At 49.4% G+C, this 23,331-nt stretch overlaps 4 protein-coding genes across 5 annotated transcripts; 1 reads left to right on the top strand and 3 right to left on the bottom strand.

Moving 5' to 3' along the window:
* Positions 1-1,746: 1,746 nt before the first annotated feature.
* LOC308643055 (uncharacterized protein) lies at positions 1,747-4,046 on the bottom strand. The gene is made up of 5 exons (XM_081282667.1): positions 4,009-4,046; positions 3,609-3,700; positions 3,282-3,380; positions 1,982-2,048; positions 1,747-1,877 (listed from the first exon to the last, which is right to left on the bottom strand). The coding sequence occupies exons 1-5, from the start codon at positions 4,012-4,014 to the stop codon at positions 1,773-1,775; spliced, it is 369 nt and encodes a 122-aa protein (XP_081138793.1). The 5' UTR covers positions 4,015-4,046; the 3' UTR covers positions 1,747-1,772.
* Positions 4,047-8,409: 4,363 nt separating this feature from the next.
* Positions 8,410-15,242, bottom strand: LOC308643054 (sororin-like). Its single transcript, XM_081282666.1, has 6 exons — positions 15,080-15,242; positions 14,782-14,876; positions 14,638-14,703; positions 14,520-14,555; positions 10,066-10,485; positions 8,410-9,876 (listed from the first exon to the last, which is right to left on the bottom strand). Exons 1-6 carry the CDS (start codon positions 15,123-15,125, stop codon positions 9,796-9,798), a joined length of 744 nt encoding a protein of 247 aa, XP_081138792.1. The 5' UTR covers positions 15,126-15,242; the 3' UTR covers positions 8,410-9,795.
* A 103-nt stretch (positions 15,243-15,345) lies between these two features.
* On the top strand, positions 15,346-19,263 carry ZFPL1 (zinc finger protein like 1). 2 transcript variants are annotated; one of them, XM_081282664.1, is made up of 8 exons: positions 15,346-15,528; positions 15,819-15,928; positions 16,239-16,350; positions 17,469-17,662; positions 17,774-17,846; positions 17,921-18,067; positions 18,300-18,417; positions 18,895-19,263. In XM_081282664.1, exons 2-8 carry the CDS (start codon positions 15,827-15,829, stop codon positions 19,079-19,081), a joined length of 933 nt encoding a protein of 310 aa, XP_081138790.1. In that variant the 5' UTR covers positions 15,346-15,528; positions 15,819-15,826; the 3' UTR covers positions 19,082-19,263. The 2 variants fall into 2 exon arrangements, with proteins under 2 accessions (XP_081138790.1, XP_081138791.1); XM_081282665.1 differs by having other exon boundaries at positions 15,349-15,508.
* Positions 19,264-19,277: 14 nt separating this feature from the next.
* On the bottom strand, positions 19,278-21,448 carry TMEM262 (transmembrane protein 262). Its single transcript, XM_081282668.1, has 3 exons — positions 19,753-21,448; positions 19,564-19,663; positions 19,278-19,457 (listed from the first exon to the last, which is right to left on the bottom strand). Exons 1-3 carry the CDS (start codon positions 19,924-19,926, stop codon positions 19,381-19,383), a joined length of 351 nt encoding a protein of 116 aa, XP_081138794.1. The 5' UTR covers positions 19,927-21,448; the 3' UTR covers positions 19,278-19,380.
* Between the last annotated feature and the right edge of the window lie 1,883 nt (positions 21,449-23,331).

The raw sequence follows: 23,331 nt of genomic DNA on the forward strand, positions 1-23,331 counted from the left end.
GAATATTCTTCAATTTTTTTAAAAAATATTTTTTAGTTGTAGATGGATACAATACCTTTATTTTGTGCTTTTTAAAAATTTTTTTTGTAGTTGTAGATGAACAGAATGCCTTTATTTTATTTGTTTATTTTTATGTGGTGCTGAGGATGGAACCCAGGGCCTCACACGTGCTAGGCAAGCGCTCTACCACTGAGCCACAACCTCAGCCCCAGTATTCTTCAATTTTATATCAATTTAGCAATCTTATTTCAGGATTCCTTCTTTTTATTGTTCTTGACTCTATGTCAGTTTTCTGTATCCTTTTTTAAACTGGCTTTGCCATCTCCCTGTTTCTGTTGTTAAATAGTTAAAAGGAAAAAAATTAAAAGCACACACCAAAAACCTGAAGTAGCTTCATTGTCTAGTTGTATAAGGATTACTCTTTCTTTCCTTCTTTTTTAAAAAATGTTTTCAGTTGTTGATGGACCTTTATTTTATTCATTTATTTATATGTGGTGCTGAGTCTTGAACCCAGTGACTCACACATGTGAAGCAAGCACTCTACCACTGAGCCACAACCCCAGCCCTTTCCTTCATTTCTTTCTGCCCCTATACAGGGATTTAACCCAGGGATAATTTACCACTTGACCATATCTCCAGTTCTTTTAATTTTTTATTTAGACTCGAGATCTCACAAAGAGCTCCAGGCTGGCGAGGCGCGGTGGAGCACACCTTAATCCCAGCTCTGGAGGCTAAGGGCAGCAGGATCATGAGTTCAAAGCCAGCCTCAGCAATTTAGCAAAACCCTAAGCAACTCAGTGAGACCCTGTCTCTAAATAAAAATCCAAAAAGGGTTGGGGATGTGTCTCAATGGTTAAGCACCCCTGGGTTTAATCCCTAGTACCAAAAAAAAAAAAAAAAAAAAAGAGCTCCAGGCTGGCCTCAAACTTGTGATCCTCCTGCCTTGGCCACTTGAATCATGGGGATTATAGGCGTGTGCTACCACACCTAGCTAAGAGTTGTTTCTAAATTTCTTGAAAATTAAGCCTTACCTATACCTATCCACACATATATTCATATTCCCCTCTTACCTAAGAATCATGCGACACTAGAGAGGATTTCCTAGAGCTGAACACCTGCAGAAGGCAGCAGTGCGAATGGGCACAAGTTCTTAAGCTCTGAGAGCCAAAATCCAGATGCGTCTCCAGTCCTGAAAGGTGTTGGGCCCTTGGGGAGTTCCCTCTGCCTCTCTTCTTCCCATTCCATGTCTACAAAGGGGAGATGGCTGATCCAAGGTCACAAAATGTGAAGTGGCTCTTCCCACCACTTCCTCAAGTCTTTCTGCACTTTGGAGTTAAAGCAGGTGCCTGGATCTCCCTGGGGAGGAAATGCAGTCCCCCTTCCTGTCCCACCCAATGCTCACCACAGGAACATCACCTCTGAGTCTAAGGGCAGGGCCATGTATGTAGGGGGCAGATCAAGGAACAAGAGGTTGAGGAAGTCAGAGGGTGGTCCAGACACTGGCTCACTTCAGAGCTGGGGGCTGCTTGCCCCCCACCCAAGTCCCAGGCCCTTGGACACATGGTGGCGTTATTTCAGCTGGGAAGTTTATTGCTGAAATCTAAAGAGTTGCTGGATGATTAAGTGGCTTCTGACAAAGTGCCCAGCCTTTGGCATCAGGCCTTGCTAGCTCTGATTCTGGTTCCTGTGTATGTGTGGGGAGATGGCAGGACCAGCAGCGCTGCCTTCTGGGAGAGGGGAGGCTGTAGAAAAAGGGGTGTGGCGGAGAGGACTCAGCCGTCCACCAGTGCTTGCAGGGCAGGGCTTCCTCCTGGATTACCTCTGCTTCCTCCTCCCAGGCCCGTTTCCTTCTGCAGGGTCTGGTACAACACGGTAGGCTGGAACACAGGGGTGCAGGGCCTCAGGTGGGTACTAAGCAGCGGGAGCTGGGCTGGGAGGCGAGGAGGAGGCAAGACAAAGGGGTCTGGGCTGGGGGTCTCACCAGGTTTTGCAGCTTCTCCCCCAAGATCAGGTTGTCCGCTTGGGTAGTGATGAGTGCCTCCCGAAGCCTAGGGTTGAAAGAGGGAGCCCTCTCAGCCCCCAGGCTGTTGTCCCAGGAGCACCCTGCCCCAGCCTCCTACATCAACTCTGTGACCAGTATTTCCTAAGCCCTGTCTTTTCATCACAACTGTTGGGAAAAGACATGTTCTTCCCAGGCAAATCTGCAGGGCCCCAGAGGGACAGATTTTGCTTTTCCCCTACTTTAGCAAGAGAAGGACAGGCTGCTTCATCACATGGGCTGGGCTGCAAATTCTCTGAAATCCCGTTGGAAGGGGATGAGGGGCAGAAGGCGGCCCCCTCTGTGGGCTGTGACAGGATCCGGTGTGATTCCAGGCCAGTGAGAGGGTCAATCTGGAATCAGCCCTGCCCAAGCACTTCAGGTCAGCTGTGAATGGCAGCTTCATCACACAGATCCCGTGGGTGGCCGTGGGGGAGAGCTGTAACACCCCACTGCTGCCCTAGGCCCTCTGCCACTAGGTAGGGCCATGACCCTGGCATTACCACAAAGGGGCATACAGCCACGGGATCGGGATCGCGCAGAACAAGCTCCAGAGCCCAATATCCAGAGAACAGTCCCCCTCCCCGACAGACAGCCCACCTCAGTTCTTGGACAATTAAAGGTGGGGACTGGTTGCTGATGGGTGCAGACAGCTATTCGTGAAACACATGCGGGCATAACCCATTAGGCACTGAGCAGCCCACCTTTAAACTTTTTTGGAGAAGAACCTTCTATAGAATCTCTTTGATGTTCCTGATACACTTTATAAAGCAGGCGCGGCCCCATTTTGTCTAGAAGCTCGATCCATCTGATCAGCTTCTGAAATTGCTTTCTGTGTTTTTTTCGCCATTTTATTTCTATGAGTTTTTATTTCTCAGCCAGCCCATTCCACTGAGGGGAACCCCATGTCCACTGCCCGCGTGGACGTGGGCAGGAAATGGGAAGCTGCCAGACTGCCCTCCAGCCATGTTGCGTCGACACAGCAGATTGAAAGGGAACAGCTGTGGCCAAATGTGGCCCCCACTCATGAAGCAGGTCCTGCTCTCGTAGGACACTGTGGCAAGGAGGCGAGGGCCTGCTGGCAAGGTGATGCGGTAGGAGCCAGAGTGGGAGGAGGGAGAGGAAACGGAGGGGAGCAGGAGGGAAAGGAAGCAGGGCAAGTGGCGACCCCAGCCTCTGCCAGCAGCCATGGCCCTGGCCCGAGGACCACACCTGGCCTTGTGGGGCTGCCCAGCCGGCTCACCTCCTGCAATCATTCTGCAGATTCCTCATCTCCTTTGAGGTCTGCTGGGGGCCCCAGTCTTCCTGATCGAGGAACGGGTTCTCCTGGATCTCCGGATCCCTGGGGCAGGTGGGCAGTGAGAGTAGGACCAGAGGATCTGGAGGCTGGGCAGGGCGCAGAGTAGGAGTGCCCAGCCGCAGCCCAGGCTCCTTGAGTCCTATCTGTGCAGCCCAGGGCTGAGTCCTACCCAGGTCTGGATGTTCCTGTGGGGAGGAAGCACCCTTTGCCTCCCGCTTGATTCTGTCTGTGTGTGTGTGTGTCTCTCTCTCACACACACACTGGCCTTACGATTCAGAGTCTTCCGATGCGTTCAAGAGTGTAAACAGGAACGTGAAGGCAGGTTCTGGCTTCAGGTCTAGCTTTGGCTCTGAAACAGGTGGCTTTGCAGAGAAAGTATTGTGGTGACTCTAGTGTCTTGAGCTGCTCGTGCAATCTGGGTCCTCCCGCACTCTGCTGCCCCTGCCATCGCCCTGCTTTGCAGGGGCTCATGCTGGGCATCCCCAGCCCAAGGAGGCAGAGTGGTGAGGGAGGTATGGATGAGAGCTATCCGGGAGGTTCTCCCGTCGCTAGGCCCAGACTCCCCAGCTGAGGCCACAGGAAGAGGTCAGGTCTTCACCCAGGCCCAGAAAGAACCTCTCCAGCCCTCCTGCCTCCCCTCTGCCTTGGGAGGCCCAGTGTTTGCTGTCACCTCCATGTTTGGCTCCCTGGAGACCTGAGGTATAGACTTTTGCTCCTCACCAGGCTGCACCACTGGATTCAAGACCTCCTTGGAGGGGGTTCCTCGCCTGCCCCTGAGAGACTGAGGGAGATACAGCCTGGTTGGTGACCCATACCCACCATGCCACCTGCCTGCCTTCTCATCCTGGAAGCCTCCGTTGTCCAGGAATCTAGAGCCATCGGAGTTATCAGATTTAGATCTGGCTGGGCACGGTGGCACAAGTCTGAATCCCAGTGGCTTGGGAGGCTGAGGCAGGAGGATCTTGAGTTCAAAGCCAGCCTCAACAAATGCGAGGCACTAAGCAACTCAGTGAGACCCTGTCTCTAAATAAAATACAAAAAAGGGCTCGGGATGTGGCTCAGTGTGAGTTCAATCCCTGGTACCAAAAAGAAAAAATAAAAGACTTAGATCTGTCAGATTCAGCAAATATAACAATACAACATAGCATGCCTAATTAGAGTTTTATATTTAAAAAATGCGTGCTTTGTGTGTGTGTGTGTATGTGTGGCGCTAGGGATTTAACCCAGGACTTTGCACATGGGTAGGCAAGTACTCTCCCACTGAGTTTGACTTCCAACCTGAGGCCCTTGTTTTCTACCTAATTTTCTACTTCAAAAAAGCTTCTATTCAGGGGCCGGGGCTGGGGCTGGGGCTCAGCGGTGAAGTACTCGTCTAGCACGTGCAAGGCCCTGGGTTCAATCCTCAGCACCACATATAAATAAAATAAAGGTATTGTGTCAACTACAACTAAAAAATGTTAAAAAAAAAAAAAAGCTTCTATTCAGACCAACCATGGACCTTATTTCCTGACACCATCCCAAACTTATCCCCGAGACCATGTTCTTGGCCATGGTCACTCCCACCCCACTGCCCTCTCTACTCTGCCAATGTGAGTGCTGCCCAGTTTTCTCTGCTGAGCAAATGCCCCTCCCCAGCACCCAAGGTCCCTGGTGATTGATGCCATGGCTGAGGCTGAGGACATTTCCATCTCCAGAGGCCGTGTGAGACCTTCTAACAACAGAACTAGAAAAGCAGTTTTGTCCCAGGTCACAAGTCTGAAGCTGCCTATGATTTAATGCTTGCCTCTCCTGTTCTCCTGCCACCTTCCTTCCATGCCACCATAATGATGCCCATGAATGTCCTGGCTAATGCTCTCCAGAGCATCAACAGAATCAGAGGCAAACACCAGGCTCTCATCAGATTGTGCTCCAAAGCCATTGGTTCTTAGCTGTGATAATAAAGCATGGGACATTGGCAAGTTTGAAATCATTGATGATCACAGAGCTGGGAAATTGTGACCCTCACAGGCAGGTTAAACAAGCATGAAGGGATTAGTCCCAGAGTTGATGTACAACTCAAGGATCTAGGAAGATGGTAGAATCATCTACCCCCATCCCATCAGTTTGGTTTCATGAGACTGATGATCTCAGCTGGATTCACAGACCACAAGGAAGCAAGATAAACACACATGAGAGAGAAAATCCTAGGACCCTTTTTCTAAGAACCTAATGCATCTATTACACATGCAAGTAATATAAAACAATACTATACTTTATAAAAATATTACTAAGTATATATATTATTTCTATATAATGTGTCTAAATAAAATGCCTTGATGGAAAAAATAGTCATAAGTCAATAGAAAAGATTGTCACCATTTTTCACCCTCAACTTTTCAGAACCCTGTGTACCTGTTGGCTATGTGACTAAGGACAAGTTGATTTGAGGACAGTGGTGACCTCAGATGTAGGCCATCTTCACCCTGAACTCTGCCTGGGCCTGAGGGACTTGTGGGCTTCTATACAGTGTGCTGTATGTTGTATGAAGCCTTCCTTTCTTCCTTCCTGTGCTGGGGATTGAACCCAGGCTTTGTGCACGTGAGGCGAGCACTCTACCAACTGAGCCATGTCCCCAGGCCCGGTGGATGTGTGGAGCCTTCCTAGGCAGTCACATTCCTGTGCACACAGTGTACACAGATCCCTGCAGAGGGCCTTGTCACCCATCACTCCAGGGACTTGCCAAGCTTCAGGGTGGCCACTCAGAAGCATGCCATCTCTGTCATCAGGTTTGATCTGTCTCAAGGGACCCTGGCTGAGTATAACAAGATCCACTGGCAAGATCTTGCCTCTGATAGTTTTGCTTTGGAAACTAGGCTTAACAAAACAACTTCAAAGAAAACAAAAACAGTCCCTGGGGAGGTCGTGGTAGCTGATTTATACAGTGCAGAAAAACTGAAGTAGCCCGAAGGGCCAAAATATAATAAAAAGTAAGTAAGTGACAACCTGTTAACATGATAGGATTCGGCTCACTCATGTGTTCATCATCCCGGGGAAACACTGGTTGGCCAGCCACTGTCTGTGGCGTGGGCCTGGGGCCAGGTCCTGAACACACAGAACAACTGCGTTGTCTGAAGTTCCGGGAAACAGACACCCCAGGTACGCAGATGCCTACAGTGCAGACAGAAGGGAGATGTGCCACACAGGTCTGTGCAGAAAGCCCTGGCCGCAGAGGATCCATGATCCACTTCAGAGCTCCAGAAAGACTGCACGGAGGGGGCCCCTGCTGCCTGCTCACAAAGGGCTGGAAGATGCGGAAGGCGGAGAGTGTAGGCAAAGGCAGGAAGGCTCAGAGGGCGTGGTGTGGACAGGTGCGGACACTCCCACTGGTGTGAGCAGATGCAGGGCTATGGCAGGGCCTGGGCTGTGGTCCCTAGTGAAGAGAATGCAGGGAGATCTTTGTGTTTTTCTGGGTTGTTTGGGTCATAGTTTGGAGAGTGGGTGAAAGGAGTAGACTTGAGGACAGGAAGCCGAGAGCCTCTGGGGTAAAGGCGAGGGGAACTGCACTTGCTGTGACAACAGTTATGTGTCTCAACTGTGAGTACTGGGGAAGATGTGTGTGGGATCACAGAAGCTGCCCCTTGACAACAGGCACCTGTCGGGTACTAGTGACCCCATGTAGAGTGGTCAGTGAAATATAGGATATCCATTAAAATTTAAATCTGGGATAAAGGATATTAATTTTTATTTTGTATGCATGTCCCAAATATTTCATAAAACATACTTGTATTATAAAATAATGTATATAATTTTGGATAACAAATTATCTTAAAAACAAGAAAAAACACAAGATTCAAAGAAGCTAAGTAAGCCAGGTGCAGCAGTACACACCTATAATCCCAGCACCTCCAGAGGCTAAGGCAGGAAGATCACAAGTCTGAGGCCAGCCTCAGAAACTTAGTGAGACCCTATCTTGAAATAAAAACTAAAAAGGGCTAAGGATATGGCTCAGTGGTAAAGCACCCCTGGGTTCAGTATCTGGCACCAGAAAGAAAAGAAACAGTCTAAAGAGGTTAAGTGACTTGCCTACAACCTCAGAAGTCAAAGGTGGGGTCAGGTGATCAGCAATGATGGCTGTTAGAGAGAGCCTGCCATCTTGTCACACGGTGGGAGCATAGGAGAGGAAGTGGACCAGATGCTGGGAGGACCAGTAAAGTGGGAGGAAGCAGATCCCTCAAGGGGCTCAGCCTCAGGAAGGGGCAATGGCAGCAGCCGAGATGCTGGTCAAGATTGCTGGATGGCGGGCTGGGGTTGTGGCTCAGTGGTAGAGCATTTGCTTAGCATGTGCGAGACCCTGGGTTTGACTCTCAGCACCACATAAAAATATACAGTGCCCAACTACAACTAAAAAAAAAATGTATATTTAAAGAAATAAAAAAGGTGGCATCTTTTACAATAAAACTAAAATAAACTGGTTAGAACTTGGAGGAAAGGGAACTGAGGTCTCAGAAAGCTGGCCTTCACCTGTCTCCCATGGGTGGGGGGGAGTGGCTCTGGGGAGAATTTCACCACCTTGACTTCTTCAGGACCAGGAGACCAGAACACGGGGACGAGAGGGTAATGAGGCTGGGAGGTGCCACCTGTGTTACCACTCCTATGCCTTACCACAGCGCAACTGGGAGGATTCCTAGGAATTAGCATCTTTGACCTGTTCTCCAGGCGCTCCTGCATCACCCACTGCCGAGCAGAGTCCAGGCCAGGCCACCGTGTGAAGGGCACAGGCTCCTTCAAAGGAAAGGAAACGAGGCTGGACTCAGGAGGATTTGTTCCCAGGCACCTCGCCCAGACCTCATTTCTTTCCTCCTGAGACAAGGATGGGTAACTGGACAGAAGAAATGCACCAGGATGTGGGGGCAGGGATCTACCACAGGGCCACTGAAGAGAGGCCAGGCTGGCAGCCTGTTACAGAGGGACAACACTTGTGACATGGACCAGACTTGGCATCCTGGGTCTCATATCCTGGGCTCTGCCTCTGACCCAATAAAAGCAGTCTGAACAGGCAAACTCTTTAATCACGTCTTTATTTCAAAACAGACTCCCAGTTTTTCTTTACACTGCATACAGCTCCCCAGGGACAGAGAAAGGCTTGCTGAGACAAGATCAACTCAACACCATGAGGCTCCTCCTGATTCTTCCCAAAGGCTCTGCCCTGCTGACCAGCTGAGGAGAGTTCTACAGGCGTGGTCCAGTCAGATACCTGGGTTGGCCCCGGCAAGAGGGCCTGTTTGCAGCCTCCACAGAGCACAAGGTGCTGGACAGACAGCCTAGGTCTCCCAGGGCCTTCCTTCATGCCCACCAGTCCCACCCTGTTCCGTCCAGTCCCCTGCCAAGTGCTCCTCTTCCTGGTGGTCCACCAGCCTCTCCACAGCCTGTCAGCTTCTACTTCCATGAGCTTGTCAACATCAAAAGTGCAACAGGCCCAGGGCGCAGTGCGCCTCTCAGTGGGCAGGGCGGTCTCTGAAACCACACCTTCCGCCAGCACGGAAAAGGGAATGGCGGGAAAGTTCCCAAGTCAGTGAGATGCACCCACCCTGGCAGTGTTCTCAGGTGAGGGCTTAAGGAGACTAAAAGTGAAACTTGCCACCAACCCCAGCAGTGTTCTGGCACACAAGAAAAGCTTCCTAAAACTTTATAATTGTATCTGCAAAATGCTAGTGGGACTGGGACCTTGTGGGTGAGAAAAGGGGTCACCTGACCCCTGTTGCAGGCTACCTGTTCAGAGATGATAAGCCCCAGGTACCAGGGCATTAGAGTCCAAGGCCCTGGCAGCCACATCCTGAAATGCACTCTGCCGCAAGCAGCAGCACCCCCTCAGCCTGCAATTCATCAAACACCTCAACGCACGACAGCTCACCCGGCTCTGGCACCTTAAACATTTATGGTCTGAGACTCAACTAAGGCTCTCCACTCCTCCAAAACTTCTCATACAGGTTGAATGTCCAGCTTCTTCCTCAAGGGTAGAAGTGTCCTCCAACCCATTAATTCTCCCCTGAACTATCTATGGAATCAAACAAGAAACCCACGGAATTCAAAGCCTCTTTACATACATGTGCCGGTGGCTGGGAACCAAGCCATCAACAGAGGACAACTCCAGAGGGACAGCTTAAGGCTGGTCACCCTCTGCAGGTCCTGTTCAGAGAAACCACAATTCCCAGCAAGAGCAGATATAGGCTCTGACCCCCAGTACTTGGGAAGATAGGAAGGAGAGAGTGACTAGTCAGGATGAATGAGTGGCCAGGCCAGGCCCATTTCCTGAACTAGTGGGGCTGCCCAAGCCTTCAGGAGTAGCCAGGCCTCATGTGCAGCAATAGCACCTGCACGGGTAACAAAGCCAGCAGAGGGGACCCCCAGTGTCTGTGGCATCAAGAGGATGTACAGGGAGAGGAGGGGAGAGACTAGCCAGGAGCACCCCCACTTCATATCATTCAATCAGGAGGTCAAACTGCTCAGCAGCTTCAAACTCAGCATTCATGGCCGCAGCCCACTCATCCAGTTCCGATTTCTAGGGAAGAGAAATGGGGGCAGGTAAGTGGCAAGGTGGCTACGTTAGCTGCAGCACATCACCCACACCTTGCAGGTGCTACCTTCCCCCAAGAGTCAGTTGCACCCTGGCCCTGCATGTCTCCTGTGTGTAGAGCCTCCAGTGTGCATGGCCAGCCAGAGGACAGAAAAGGCCCCACCTCTCACTCACCAGGATCTCAGGCACCTTTTTCTTCTTCCGTTTCTCTTTCAGGATTGGGGGAGAGATTCCAGGGAGCGTTGTATCTGGGGCCCAGGGCTTTGCAGGGACCTCAGTTAAATTTGAACACACCACAGGTGAGACTTTGGACAAGTCTTCAGGGCCCCCAAAGCCAAAGTAGGACCGTTGGCCTGGGGTGGAGGTGGAGGCAGAGCTGAGGATCTCCAGCCGGCTGTAGGATCGCCTGACTTTCTTAGACATGTCCAAGTCTCTGGCATCCAGTTCTCCTTCCTTGAAGTTGGACTCACCATTCAGGATGCATGACATAGGAGTGGTGGTAGGTGTGACAGGGATACTAGGAGTCTTGAATAGTTCCTCTTTAGTGGGCTGCATGTTAGGAGGGTTGTTTTCTTTCTCCAAGAAAAAAGCAATCTGTACCAGAACAGGAGAGAACACATTTCTGGACCACTTACTTCCAGGCCCAAGGAGACTGGCTGGAAAGGACAGATAATTCTTCTTCTTCTTTTTTTGTTTTTTAGATGAACACAATATCTTTATTTTACTTATTTATTTTTATGTAGTGCTGAGGATCGAACCCAGTGCCTCACATGTGCTAGGCAAGTGCTCTATCACTGAGCCATAACCCCAGCCCAGAACGGATACTTTTAAAAAGAAACTAGTCATTGCTTCTGAGGAGCCTGCTTTTCTGCCTCAGGAATACTTGCCGTATCTGCTAGTGCTGTTGCTGTTTCAAAGTGTGTCTGGCATCCAGCCACCTCTCACTAAATCACCCAAGCTTCCATCTAGACGAGCTCAATGAACTCCTAATCCTTGCCTGTCTCCAGCCTTGCCTTCTATGATCCATTTGCCACACAGCTGCTTAAGTTTTTCCTAAAATGTCCATTTGTTCACCTTGTTCAGTGCCAGGCACTGTTCTAGGCACTGGGAATACATCAGGGAATGAATTAAAACTCTACTGTTACAGTGCTTCTATTCTAAAACATAACAGGAACCCATGTGTTAAGTGAGGGTGTTAACACTACAGAAAATCAAAGCCCACAAAAACCAACTGAATAGAGTTCTGGGAATGGGCTGGAATCATAGGCCTCACTGAGGAGACATGTGAAACATAACTCGACAATGGTGAGGGAGTGGGTCATATGGACATCTAAAGGAAGTGTTCTCAGTAGCAGGAATAGAGATGTAAACGTCCTGAGGCAAGAGTGTGCCAGTCAGAATGAAGAAACAAGGAGGCCAGTGTGGCTGCAGTGACCCGAGGGGAGAGGAGCTAAAGATGAGGTTTGAGAGGTAACAGGGGTGGGGGTGTTTCACTGGGTCCTCCGTAAGCCACTGGAGAGCTTCTGCAGAGACCAACAGAGCCACGGCAAAGGCAGCAGACATGTATTTTAGAGGTTCATACATTGGCTCCTCATTATTCCATTCAGCTCCAATGCTTCCTCAGGGAGGCTGTCCCTCACCATCAAATCTGCATCAGCCCATCTCGCTTCTGCTAGCTATTCTGTCACAATGACCTCTTTTATTTCCTGTGTAGCAACACTGCTACCTGATGTTGGCTTGGTTAATGGTTGACTCAATCACCCAATCAGAATGGAAGTTACCTGAGAGCAGGGGTCTTTAGTCTTACTGGCTGACTTGCCTATGCCTGGCACTTCCAGCAGAACCCTGCATTTTGTAGGTGCTCATAAGGATGAATTCATGCCCATGAACTTCACACTGAATTTCCTGAAGGTCAAGACAAGGGTGGACGCAGGACAAATTTAATGACTCTTGTGATCGAAAGCCAAGGAAATAGATCAGGAAACTTTTATCAGTTTCCTGATAACTTTAAAAGTTATCAGGAAACTTTTCCTCACTTCAAGCTTTGGGGAACCTGTATGATAGGTGTTAGTAAAAGGGATGATGAACAGAATTAGGATTACTCTTGACTACTTCTTCCTCATTTCCTATGGCCAGTTGACCAGATTCCAGCAACTTTATCCTGCTCAGTGTTTCATGAATCTATCAGTCAACAAATAAAAACAAGTGGCTAGGACTGGGGTTGTGGCTCAGAGGTAAAGTTCTCCTAGCATGCATGAGGCACTGGGTTCGATCCTCAGCACCACATAAATGTAATGTAAAGATATTGTGTCCACCTAAAACTTAAGAATATTAAAAAAAAAAAAAAAGAAGAAGAAGTGGCTACCACTGAGGTCCCTGCTCTCAGATGTCTATATTCATAGAGGGAGAGAAAGACATCAAACATGCAAGTAAGTACACTCACGCTGTTAAGGCCTGAGGAGAATTACACATAGAAAGTGACAGTGACCGGGTAAGGGTGTCAAGGAAGGTCTATGGGAGGAGATCTCCTTTGAGTCCAGTGCTGCATGACAGGTCAGTCATGCGTAAAATGGGGAAAGGAAGGTGCCACTCTGCCAATACCTTAGTCAGGCCCTTACCATCTTATATAAGGATTCCTGAGCTTCATGTCCTCACACCTGGTGTGGAGGCCCCAGCACAGTCATTCTCCTCATGTCCCCAGAGGGTTCTTTATGTAATACTCAAGCTTGACTCAGTCACTACCTACCTTAAAATTTTTCAAAGGTCAGCTGGAGGTAGCTCAGTGGTACCTACTTGGCACGCACAAGGCCCTGGGTTTGATCTCCAGCACCATCCCCAACAACAATAACAACATCAACAAAACATTTCCAAAGGCTGCCCACAGACCAAGGATGAGGCCCAAGCCCTGGAATTTGCTCTTCATGTCTCATTAGGATCTGCCCTGGCTTAGCAAGCTCTCTCCCCTACCCTGACTAAGTCTGTTGCAGACACAAATTACCATTCCTCACACCTCATAAGTTTTCTTTGGACTCTAGATCTCTGCAAACATGGCTTATTTTGCCCAGAATACCCCTACTTTTAATTTGGTTTAAGCCATAAAGAAGAATAAAATTATGGCATTTGCTGGTAAATGGGCGGAACTGGAGAACATCATGCTAAGTAAAATAAGCCAGACCCAGAAAATCAAGGGCAGAATGTTTTCTCTCATATGTGGAAGCCAGACCAAACTAAGGGAAAAAAAGAACAAAAAAAATTAGAAGGAGAGGAGAATCCCAAGAAAACAGAAGAGAGATCAGTGGAATAGAGGAAGGGGATTGAGGGCAAGACAGAAAAAGGGAAGAACAGTGGGAATATTTTGATCAAACATTCCTATGTACATGAATATACCACAGTGAATTTCATCTTTATGTATATCCATGATGCACTAATTAAGAAAAAATATAGGGGCTGCAGTTGTGGCTTAGTGGTAGAGAACTTGCCTAGCATATGTGAAGCACTGGGTTCGATTCTCAGCACCACAGATAAAGAAATGAATAAAATAAAGGTCCACCAACATCTAAAAAATATTTTTTAAAAAAAGAAAAAAATATATAAAACCAGAAGAAAGATCAATGGAGTAGAGGAAAAGGAAAAGAAAGGGGAAGAAAGGAGGGAAAGTGCTGAGGACTGAATTGGAGTAAATTATGTTTCACACTGTATAATTATGTCAAAGTTGACCCCAATATTATGTCTATTAATAAGCTAATAAAAAAAAAATTCCTAGCCAAGTGTGGATGGCACATGCTTGTAATTCCAGCGGTTCAGGAGGCTAAGGCAGGAGGATGGGAAGTTCAAAGCCAGCCTCAGCAAAAGCAAGGTGCTAAGCAACTCAGTGAGACCCTGTCCCTAAATAAAATAGAAAATAGGGCTGGGGATGTGGCTCAATAGTTGAGTGTCCCTGAGTTCAATCCTTGGTTACCCCCCCCCCCACAAAATTTTCTAAATATTTGTAAAAACACCCCTGAGCCACTGGGTTGGGTACCATCCATAGCACCTGGTTTTCTTTTTGCAGCTCTGGACAAATAATATTGTAATCACTTGGTCATTTGTCTTTCTCCCCATCTGTAAATCCCACAAACTCTTCAAAGAATAAAATTAACATTTCTAACTGACTATGTCTTCTGATTTCTTCTTTGTGTGTGTGTATGTGTGTGTGTATGTGCTAGGGATTGAATCCAGGGCCTTGTGCTTTAGTGTCAAGCACTCTACCAACTGACCTATACCCCCAGTCAGATTTCCTCTTAATGAAATATTCTCTGTAACAAGTTCTGCTAAAACTGTAAAAGCACCATAATATAACTCATAACAACCACATATAAAAACTGAGAATAAAACGGATAGACAGTGGATAGGACACAGCTCACCATTTTAAGGAAAATGGTAGAAAATACACAGGTCATAAAGAGCTAAAAATGAAAAAAGTCTGCAGGGAGTAATCAAGATTGGCAATGTACGATGTTGTCCAAAAGTAAATTGTTCCAGAATACTGCAAAAGAGTTCCCTGAGTAGATGTGAGAAGGCAATATGCTGCTCCCCAGCTCTATAGTGACCTGGATCCCACTCAACTAAGCCGTTGGAAATGAACTCACCCTAGAGCTCCTGCGAGGCGACTGGACAGCTGGGATCTGTGGGGAACAACACCAACTGATCAAATAGCCAGCTCCCAGTTTTGGCCCCCCACTCACAACCCTGTCTCTTAACCCTCACCTCCACAGCATGAGCCACGATCTTCTTCAAAACGATGGGCTTTCTGACTGGAGCCGCATGGGGTTCCTGGAAAAGAGGAGTGATCATGAGCTCTACATTAGTGCTGGGGCCTCTTGGGCAGTAACTGAGAAACCCAGGGCTCACCTTCCCACTGAGTTCAGGAAGGAAGTTCGGAAGATCCGAGCCTGATTTCCGCTGGGACCGCCGCAGAGACGTAGCAGAAGATAGGGTCCTGGGCCCTATAGAGAAAAATGAAGAGAGGCTGAGCAGGACTCCAGGCCCTAGAGTCCAGAGACCGAGACTGGAGTGGGTCAGAGAAGGTTCCCAAACAAACCCTCTGGGGGCGCCTTCCTGAGGGAGAAAAGCATTCTTTGGCTCGGTGGGGAAGGGCCTGCGATCCCAAACGGCTCAGCCCCACCTCTCCCGCGTTCCCTCTGCTCACCCGAGCGCCGAGCGGCCCCTCCGGACCGCGTTCGCCTCTCAGTCATATCTAGTCTGGGCCTCGACCTCCTCTGCCGCCAGAGCCCGAGGCTCGTGCCAACTGGGAAGGCCGTCTGCAGTTGCAAGTGGAAGTGTTCGAATTACCCGCCCGGTCAGAGAGGAAGCGGAAATGACGTAAGGCGTGAGGGCCGCTACGCTTGGATTTTGCCCTCTTCGCTCGCCTTCCTGTCACGCCTCTGCAGGGGTGTGGCCGGTGGCGCGGTGTCGTCATTAGCGCGCGCCGTACCCGGAAGAGACGTGGCAGCGGAGGGATAATCGGAGCGGCCGGAGCTGAAGCGGGCAGAGCGGGAGCTACGAAGAGCGCAATCCCTGTCCTTCCGCGCCTCGAATCACCGCTCGCGCACGTCGGGACCGGTGCCGCGGCGGATCAGTAACTTCGAGAGTGGGGGGGTCTGTAAAGAAAGGGGCGGGGCTAGCAAGGGGTGGGGCCCAGACGGGGCTTTGGGGGCGGGGCCAGGGGTATCAGTGGGTAGCTGACTGAGAGGCCTGACTGGGGGCGGGATACCGAAAGAATGAGGGGTCGCCGTACGGGGGATTTATGCAGGGGGCGTGACCCGACACCAGCAAGACCGGGATTTTGGGTTTGCGTGGATGTGAGAGGTGTCGTCGAAGTTAAGTGGAAACGGACGGGGCTGGTGAGACCCAAGTGGCAGCTTGGTAGGACCTGGCTTCTCCCCCAGGGTCGGTCATGGGACTTTGCAAGTGCCCCAAGAGGAAGGTGACCAACCTGTTCTGCTTTGAACACCGAGTCAACGTCTGCGAGCACTGCCTGGTAGCCAATCACGCCAAGGTGGGACATTCAGAGGAACGCCTGAGCAGGGGACTGGGTGGTTGGCGATATTGGCTTCCTCCAAACCCTTGAGGGGCACCACTCTAGACTGTAAGCTCCATAAGGGCAAGGACTGGGTTTATTTTGCTCACTGCCATAGCCCCAGCCCCTAAGAGAGTCAGGCACATAGTAGGTGCTTAATAAATGTTTACTGGTTGAACAAACGAAAGGATATGTGTCTGTGGTGAGAGAAAAGAGGCAGTTGGACTTTGGAGTGGTTGGTCTTGGGGCCTAGGCTCCAACTGTGACTTCTCTTTCCCACTCCATCCAGTGCATCGTCCAGTCCTACCTGCAGTGGCTACAAGATAGTGACTACAACCCCAATTGCCGCCTGTGCAGCACACCTCTGGCCAGCCGAGAGACAACCCGTCTTGTTTGCTATGGTGAGGCCTGATCATCCTGGAGGGATCAGGGTAGCCCCAGAGCCATCTTGGTGATTGGTTTCCAAGCCCTCCTCCAGAAGCAGCATAATAAATTCCCCAGGCCTGGGAGGCCAGAGCCCTAGATTCCTGCCCTGTTAGGTTAATTCCCTGCTATGTAAGCTCAAGCAAGTCATTTTCCCTTTCTAGGCCCCTATGTCTTTTCCTAAAAATTAAAGCTCCTACTTCCTGCTCTGCCAGTCTTGGAGAGTTGAGCAAGAGCCTGTCAAACTTATGATGACGGCAGTTGCCAGCCACACCAGCATGGGACTTTCAGATATTTAGGATCTATTATTCATCCCAGTACCAAACAGAGGAAGAGTTTCCCACAGTAAAGTTAGCTAGACGGAACCATCGGTCATACGTGTTATGACTTTGGTCTGGTGTAAGAACGTCAGCTTCAATTTTTGAAGGAGCTGATGCAAAAGAGACAGCTCTATGTGTTTTTCAATGTGAGGGTGTGTGTAATTTGCATGACTTCATGTGTCTCTACATGGGATGTTCATTAGTACATTAGTGGATGGTCACAGGTGTGTTGTGGACATACAAGGAGAAAACATTGATCAGGATCCTTGAGTGTTAGCAACCATGTGAGCATATACAATGAGTTCATGGGAGCTAGTGTGGATATAAGGAATGGCATTTGTTTTGGGGTTACATATTCATAAGCACAGGAATATTTGTGTCCATAGATGTGTACATGCATCCTTGTGCCTATGTGTATATCTAGGAATCTGTTTGGAAACTATTCTTGATTCACTGTTAGCTCAAGGAGAATGATGAGTACAGGCCCAGAAAGGACTCCCTAAAAGACATTGGTGGCATTTTCTTCCCGCCCACCCTACCTCTTTGTGCGCTAGGCAGTTTTGTAGCATCTGCCTCGACTTTAGTGGGTGGTATCCAAGAAGGCCGAAGTCTTAGGCAACACTGATGAAATGGACCTGGAGTGAGGAGGGAAAAGCAAGGCCCTGGGCCTACATGTGTATGTCCCTTCATCCTGGCAGTGGGATGGGGGCTATTGCTGGGCTAAGAACCCAAAGAGTCTTCTTCCTGTGTCTCTCCCTTATTTCACGGGCCCTCAGATCTCTTCCACTGGGCCTGCCTCAATGAACGTGCAGCCCAGCTACCCCGAAATACAGCACCTGCTGGCTATCAGTGCCCCAGCTGCAATGGTCCCATCTTCCCTCCAAGCAACCTGGCTGGCCCTGTGGCCTCTGCACTGAGAGAGAAGCTAGCCACAGTCAACTGGGCCCGGTCAGGACTGGGCCTCCCTCTGGTGAGAGTCCCTTTGTCTGACCATCTCTTTGCCCCAAGCCTTACCTTCTTCGCCAGATGGGTGGGTGGGGACAACACTGGTCAGGCTAGTGACCCAAATTCCTTCCTCCAGATTGATGAGGTGATAAGCCCAGAGCCTGAGCCCCTCAATTCCTCCGACTTCTCTGATTGGTCCAGCTTTAATGGTAAGTGGTGGCCTTTACCTGCTTTCTGGGACCTTGCCTTTCTGCACTGCTCATGGCTCTCTCCATACCCACAGCCACCAGTACCCCCGGACAGGAGGACATAGACAGTGCTTCCGCTGCCCCAGCCTTCTACAGCCAGGCTCCCCGACCCCCTGCCTCTCCCAGCCGACCCGAGCAGCACACGGTCATCCACATGGGCAATACTGAGCCCTTGACTCATGGTGAGCCATGGGATTGTCCCAGCCAGAGAAGGACAGAAAGGGCATGGGTGGTGTGGGTGGAGGCAACTTGGGGATCCAGAGCCTCCCCCAAAGTGGCACTTCCTCACCCTAAGCACAGACATGGCCTCCCCTCAGTTCCATGATACTCTATCAGGCTGGGGAGGTTAGGATACCCCCCTGCACAGGGCTAGTTTCTCTGAGTCTGTTGATGCTGGTGGCTTCATCCCTGCAGCCCCAAGGAAGGTGTATGACACGCGGGATGATGACCGACTACCTGGCCTCCATGGGGATTGTGATGATGACAAGTACCGCCGCCGGCCAGCCCTGGGCTGGCTGGCCCAGTTGCTCAGGTATATGGGGTCAGTCAGGGCAGGATGGCAGGAAGGGGATGAGAGGAGATAATCCAAGAGAGGAAAGATCTGATGACAGCAGGGCTGGTTCTGGGCATTGGTGGCATCCAGTGCAGGGTCTGTGCAGAGGCCTCGGCTGGGCAGTAGCTACCTTGAGGTGCTCTCTCTGTGGCTGTTCTTACCTCCTGTAGGAGGTCTGTACTTGGGCTCTCTGTAGCCCCTTCCTGCTCCAACAGCACCCAATCTTTGTAACTCTCCCCCATGCCTGACATATCCCAGTTTCCAAAACACAGTCTCGGCTAAAACATGTGCCTCAGCTGCTGTGAGCTGCACAATGACTCCACCTGGTGGCAGGTACAGGGGTGATCATCCCTGTGGCGCAGATGAGGAAACTGAGGCTCAAGGATGGTGACTAAGGCTCTTCTCTGTGCCCCAGGGACCAAGGGCCTAACCTGACTCTGCACTCATTCCCCCCAGGAGCCGGGCTGGGTCTCGAAAGCGGCCGCTGACCCTGCTCCAGCGGGCGGGGCTGCTGCTACTGTTGGGCCTTCTGGGTTTCCTGGCCCTCCTCGCCCTCATGTCTCGCCTGGGCCGGGCTGCTGCTGACAGCGATCCCAATCTCGACCCACTCATGAACCCTCATATCCGTGTGGGTCCCTCCTGAGCCCTTGCTTGTGGCTGGGCCAGCCTAGGACCTGGGATCCTAAGGAGGGAAGGCAGGGATGCCAGGAATCTCTTTTCCACTCCTCTCCTTCAAGCCTGAGACACTAAGATTCCTGACCCAAGGCCAAGGCCACCAGAGTGGCTACAGGCTAGGTCAGGAGTCATGTAGGTCAAGCATTTATCTTAACCTACTTCCCCCTTGAAGGAGCTGACAGGTGCAAATAAATAACAGACTTTATTAAAACACCCAAAGCAGCCTTTTCCTTCTCCCTTCTCATCCTCGTCCCTAGTCCCCAGGCCTCAGTAGTTTTCTTCCCGGTATTGGATGGCCAGAAACTCCAGGGACAGGCGGTTGAAGAACATGGCTTCGTTGAGCACTGGGCAGAAGAGAGAGACCCCATCAGCCCAACACCCCTGCCCTCTCCTGTTACATCCTAGGGTTCCAAAGCTCCCCCTCCTCTTAGCACACCTCCTCCCACTCACTCAGGGTGGTCAGGGCACAGCACCGCAGAAACTTGTCACCTGTCATCTCCGCGTAGAGTGACCCCATGGCAGCCCAGCAGATGCTGATCACCTGGGAGAACTGTAGGCCCATCCAGTGGGAGAGCGGTCCCCTTACACAACAGCGGGTTTCCATCAGCCCCTCAGCCCTGAGCCCCTGCCCAGGCCTACCATCAGGACAGTCGTGTAGTGGAAGCTCATGTGGTCATAGTGGTGGGTGATGCAGAAGTTATGTACATCGTTGGCAAAGACGGCCAGGTGTATGAAGAAGAGCAGCAGTGCGGTCATGGTAAGCATCATGCCTGGTGGAAAGAAGAACACAGCTATGCGGTCACGCCACCGCATCCTGGCCGCAGTGTAGACTCAAATCAGATGTGAGAGCTTGAGCAGACCAGCACTGCCCAGAAGAGCAGCAGAACCCTGAGGACCTAGGGCATTCCATCCGGAATAGCAGTGGGATTCCAGAACTAGGAGGACACTGGGGGTGGGGACAAAATTCTGGAACGCAGACTGGTTCCAGCAAATACAAGAGTGTTTCATGGATGGCTGGGGTTGCTCTGAGGTGGGGAGGCATGGGCAAGAGATGCAGAGCAGTGGGGCCCTTGTGCTGGTAAAGGGACAGCATCTGCCACGGTTCCACCCCAACTCCACTGTGTGCATCTCCACAGATGCAGGTAGTGCGTGTGCATTCTGTAGACGAATGACCAGGCACAGCAGAGTTAAAGGGCACGCCCCAGGTCTGTGGCAAGTTTTAGGCAAATGAGATTAGGACCCAGATGTGTAGCTGGAAGCATCCTTGGTGAGGGGACCTAGGCTGGATTGCAGGTTCTAGGTATTTGCCCCACTTCCTGTTGAGGTGGAAGAGACGGGACAATACATCCTCCATTGCTGTCCAGGGTAGCTCAAAGCAGCTGGCTCTTCCACTTTTTCTCGTTTTCCTCCAGGACCAACGCTGACCAGCTTTCCCCTCCATATTTGGATGCTCAGCATCTCCCTCATTTCCAGAGTCCCACAGAGCTCTGGGGCTGGCAGCATCAGGCCTTTTTTATTCTCAAGTCTGAGTCAGGGATTGTTTTCCTCAAGCTTGCATAGCCATTGAGCCACACTGAGTCTATTCTGGAGCTCAGATCCCATCCTCCTTGAGACAGAGCAGGGAGGGGCAGACGCAAGCCCAGAAAAAAACAATTTCCTTCACGCAGGTGAGAGGTGAGAATTCCACTGCTGTCAACAAAACAAACCAGAGAAGCTGTGAAAAATGGTATGGAGGGATATAAAAGCTCCCAGGGGTTGAAGTAGGAGAGGGAGTAACTCATGTCCACCGTGCCAGCCTACTGTCTCCTGCCCAGCTGCCTGCCCAGAAAGTTAGGTTCTAGATCAGACCAAGACCTGAAGTCTCCCACCTCCACACAGTAGGATTGGAACCTACAGCTGTCATCCATGCTTGCTCCCTCCTCCCCATCTGCCGCAAATCACAGCAGTTCCTCAGACCCCTGACCTAACCATGTGGCTATGTCATTTTTTTTTTTTTTTGCAATGTTGGGGACCAAACCCAGGACCTTGAGCGTGTTAAGCCAAGTGCTGACCCGAGCCACACCCCAGCCCGCTAGAGTTTGAATATATGGTTTGATCCCTGAACTCATGCCAGAGTTTAATCCCCTAAATCTCATATTAATGGTATTGAGAGGGAAGCAGCTTTAGCAGGCTTTGGTGTTCAGAGGAGAGGCTTTGGGGGAAGCAACTAGATTATGTCATTAGGGTAGAACCCCTTTGAATCCTGGTGGCTTTATATCAAGAAGAGAGACCACACAGATAAACACGTGATGTGGTGCAGTCTGCGGGAAGGAGGCTTGCCAGAAGCACTGTCATGTTCAGACTTCCAGCATCCAAAATAAATCTCTTTTCACAAAGTAGCCTGCTTCAGGCATGTCATTCTAGTAACAAATTTAAAGCACATCAAAAGGGTGATGTCCCAATGCACATCCGTGGTCCCATTGTTCAGATAGGTATTTGCACCCAAATTCTCATTTGAGTATAAGTGAACTTCAATACATTGAAATTCCTAACTCAATGCTAATTATAGCAATATATGAATATATATTCTAAAATATTTTAGTTGTAGAGAGAAACAATATATTTTATGTGTTTTTATGTGGTAGTGAGGATTGAACCCATTGCCTCACCTGTGCTAGGCAAACACTCTTCCACTGAGCTACAACCCCAGCCCATGACTATGTTCTTATAGAAGATTAGCATATCTACAGGCATAAAGTGGATGTTAGCAGTTTCCCTCCTGTACCCTGATCCTATAGAGGTGACCTCTTTGCCAGTTTGAAAAGTCAGCATCTTTTGGAACTTCATATATCTAAATATACACATATATACATTATTTATTTATTTTCTGGTACCAGGTATTGAACCTGGCCTGGAGCCACTTAACCACTGAGCCACATCCCCAGCCCTTTTTAGTTTTTATTTGGAGACAGAGTCTTGCTAAATTGCTTAGTGCCTCACTGAATTGCTGAGGCTGGCTTTGAACTTGCCATCCTCCTGACTCAGCCTTCCAGGTCACTGGGTTACAGGTGTGTGCCACCATGCCCAGCTATACATGCATAATTTTAAAAAAATCTTAACATTCTTCCAATTACTCAAAAGGCTGAGGCAGGAGGGTCACTTCAACATGAGTTCAAGAAAAGCCTGGGCATCGTGGTGAGACCCTTTCATAAGACAAACTATTCATGAGAAAATCATACCATATGTACTATCAAAATAAAATCTTCAAAGAGATAAAAACATGACATCTAAACATAAAATTAATATGTAAAAAAGATTGATTAACTCACCAATGAAGGGAGTCCCCTTAGTAAGATTGTAAATCACCTTGATGATCTGGATATAGACAGGTACTTAAGGGAGAATATTAAAATATGATTACTGGAGGCGGCCCAATGGTGCACACCTGTAATCCCTGAAATTTGGGAGGCTGAGGCAGGCAGCTCATAAGTTCCAAGGCCAGAGTCAGCAACTTAGACTATCTCAAAAAGAAATGGGATAGGGCCAGGCACAGTGGCACACACCTGTAATCCCAGTGGCTCAGGCGGCTGAAGCAGGAGGATCATGAGTTCAAAGCCAGCCTCAGCAAAAGCGAGGTGCTAAGCAACTCAGTGAGACCCTGTCTCTAAATAAAATACAAATAGGGCTGGGGACGTGGCTCAGTGGCCCAGTCTCCTGAGTTCAATCCATGGTACCAAAAATAAAATAAAATATGATACTGAGTTAGATACAAAACTGGTTCATGTCCTAAAGGACAATAAAAATTATTACCTTTTAGACTTATTTTTCTACTAGATATAAATGTTTTCCCTCTCTCCTGGGCAATGCCTATTTGTCCCTTCAGAGTCTGAACTCCATAGTAAATACCAAAATCAAACAACTATATATTCCTACAAGTAATTGCATAATCCTCAGATGGGCTTGTGAAATAGTGCCCCACTATAAAATCGAAATTAAATACTGTACCCTTGGTCTGCCAATTTGACAACATTCTGCCACTTTTTTAAAAAGTTTATAGACTTCTTGGAGTGGACCTAAATTTGTGGTGGAGGGTTGCTGGGACAAAGCTAAATCTTTATACTCTTTATTTTTTTATTTTTATTTTTTAAAGAGAGAGAGAGAGAGAGAGAGAACTTTTTAATATTTAATTTTTAGTTTTCGGCAGGCACAACATCTTTATGTTGTGCTGAGGATCGAACC

The sequence above is a fragment of the Spermophilus citellus genome (genome assembly GCF_964194105.1).
Source record: "Spermophilus citellus genome assembly, chromosome: 2".
NCBI classification, from domain to species: Eukaryota; Metazoa; Chordata; class Mammalia; order Rodentia; family Sciuridae; genus Spermophilus; species Spermophilus citellus.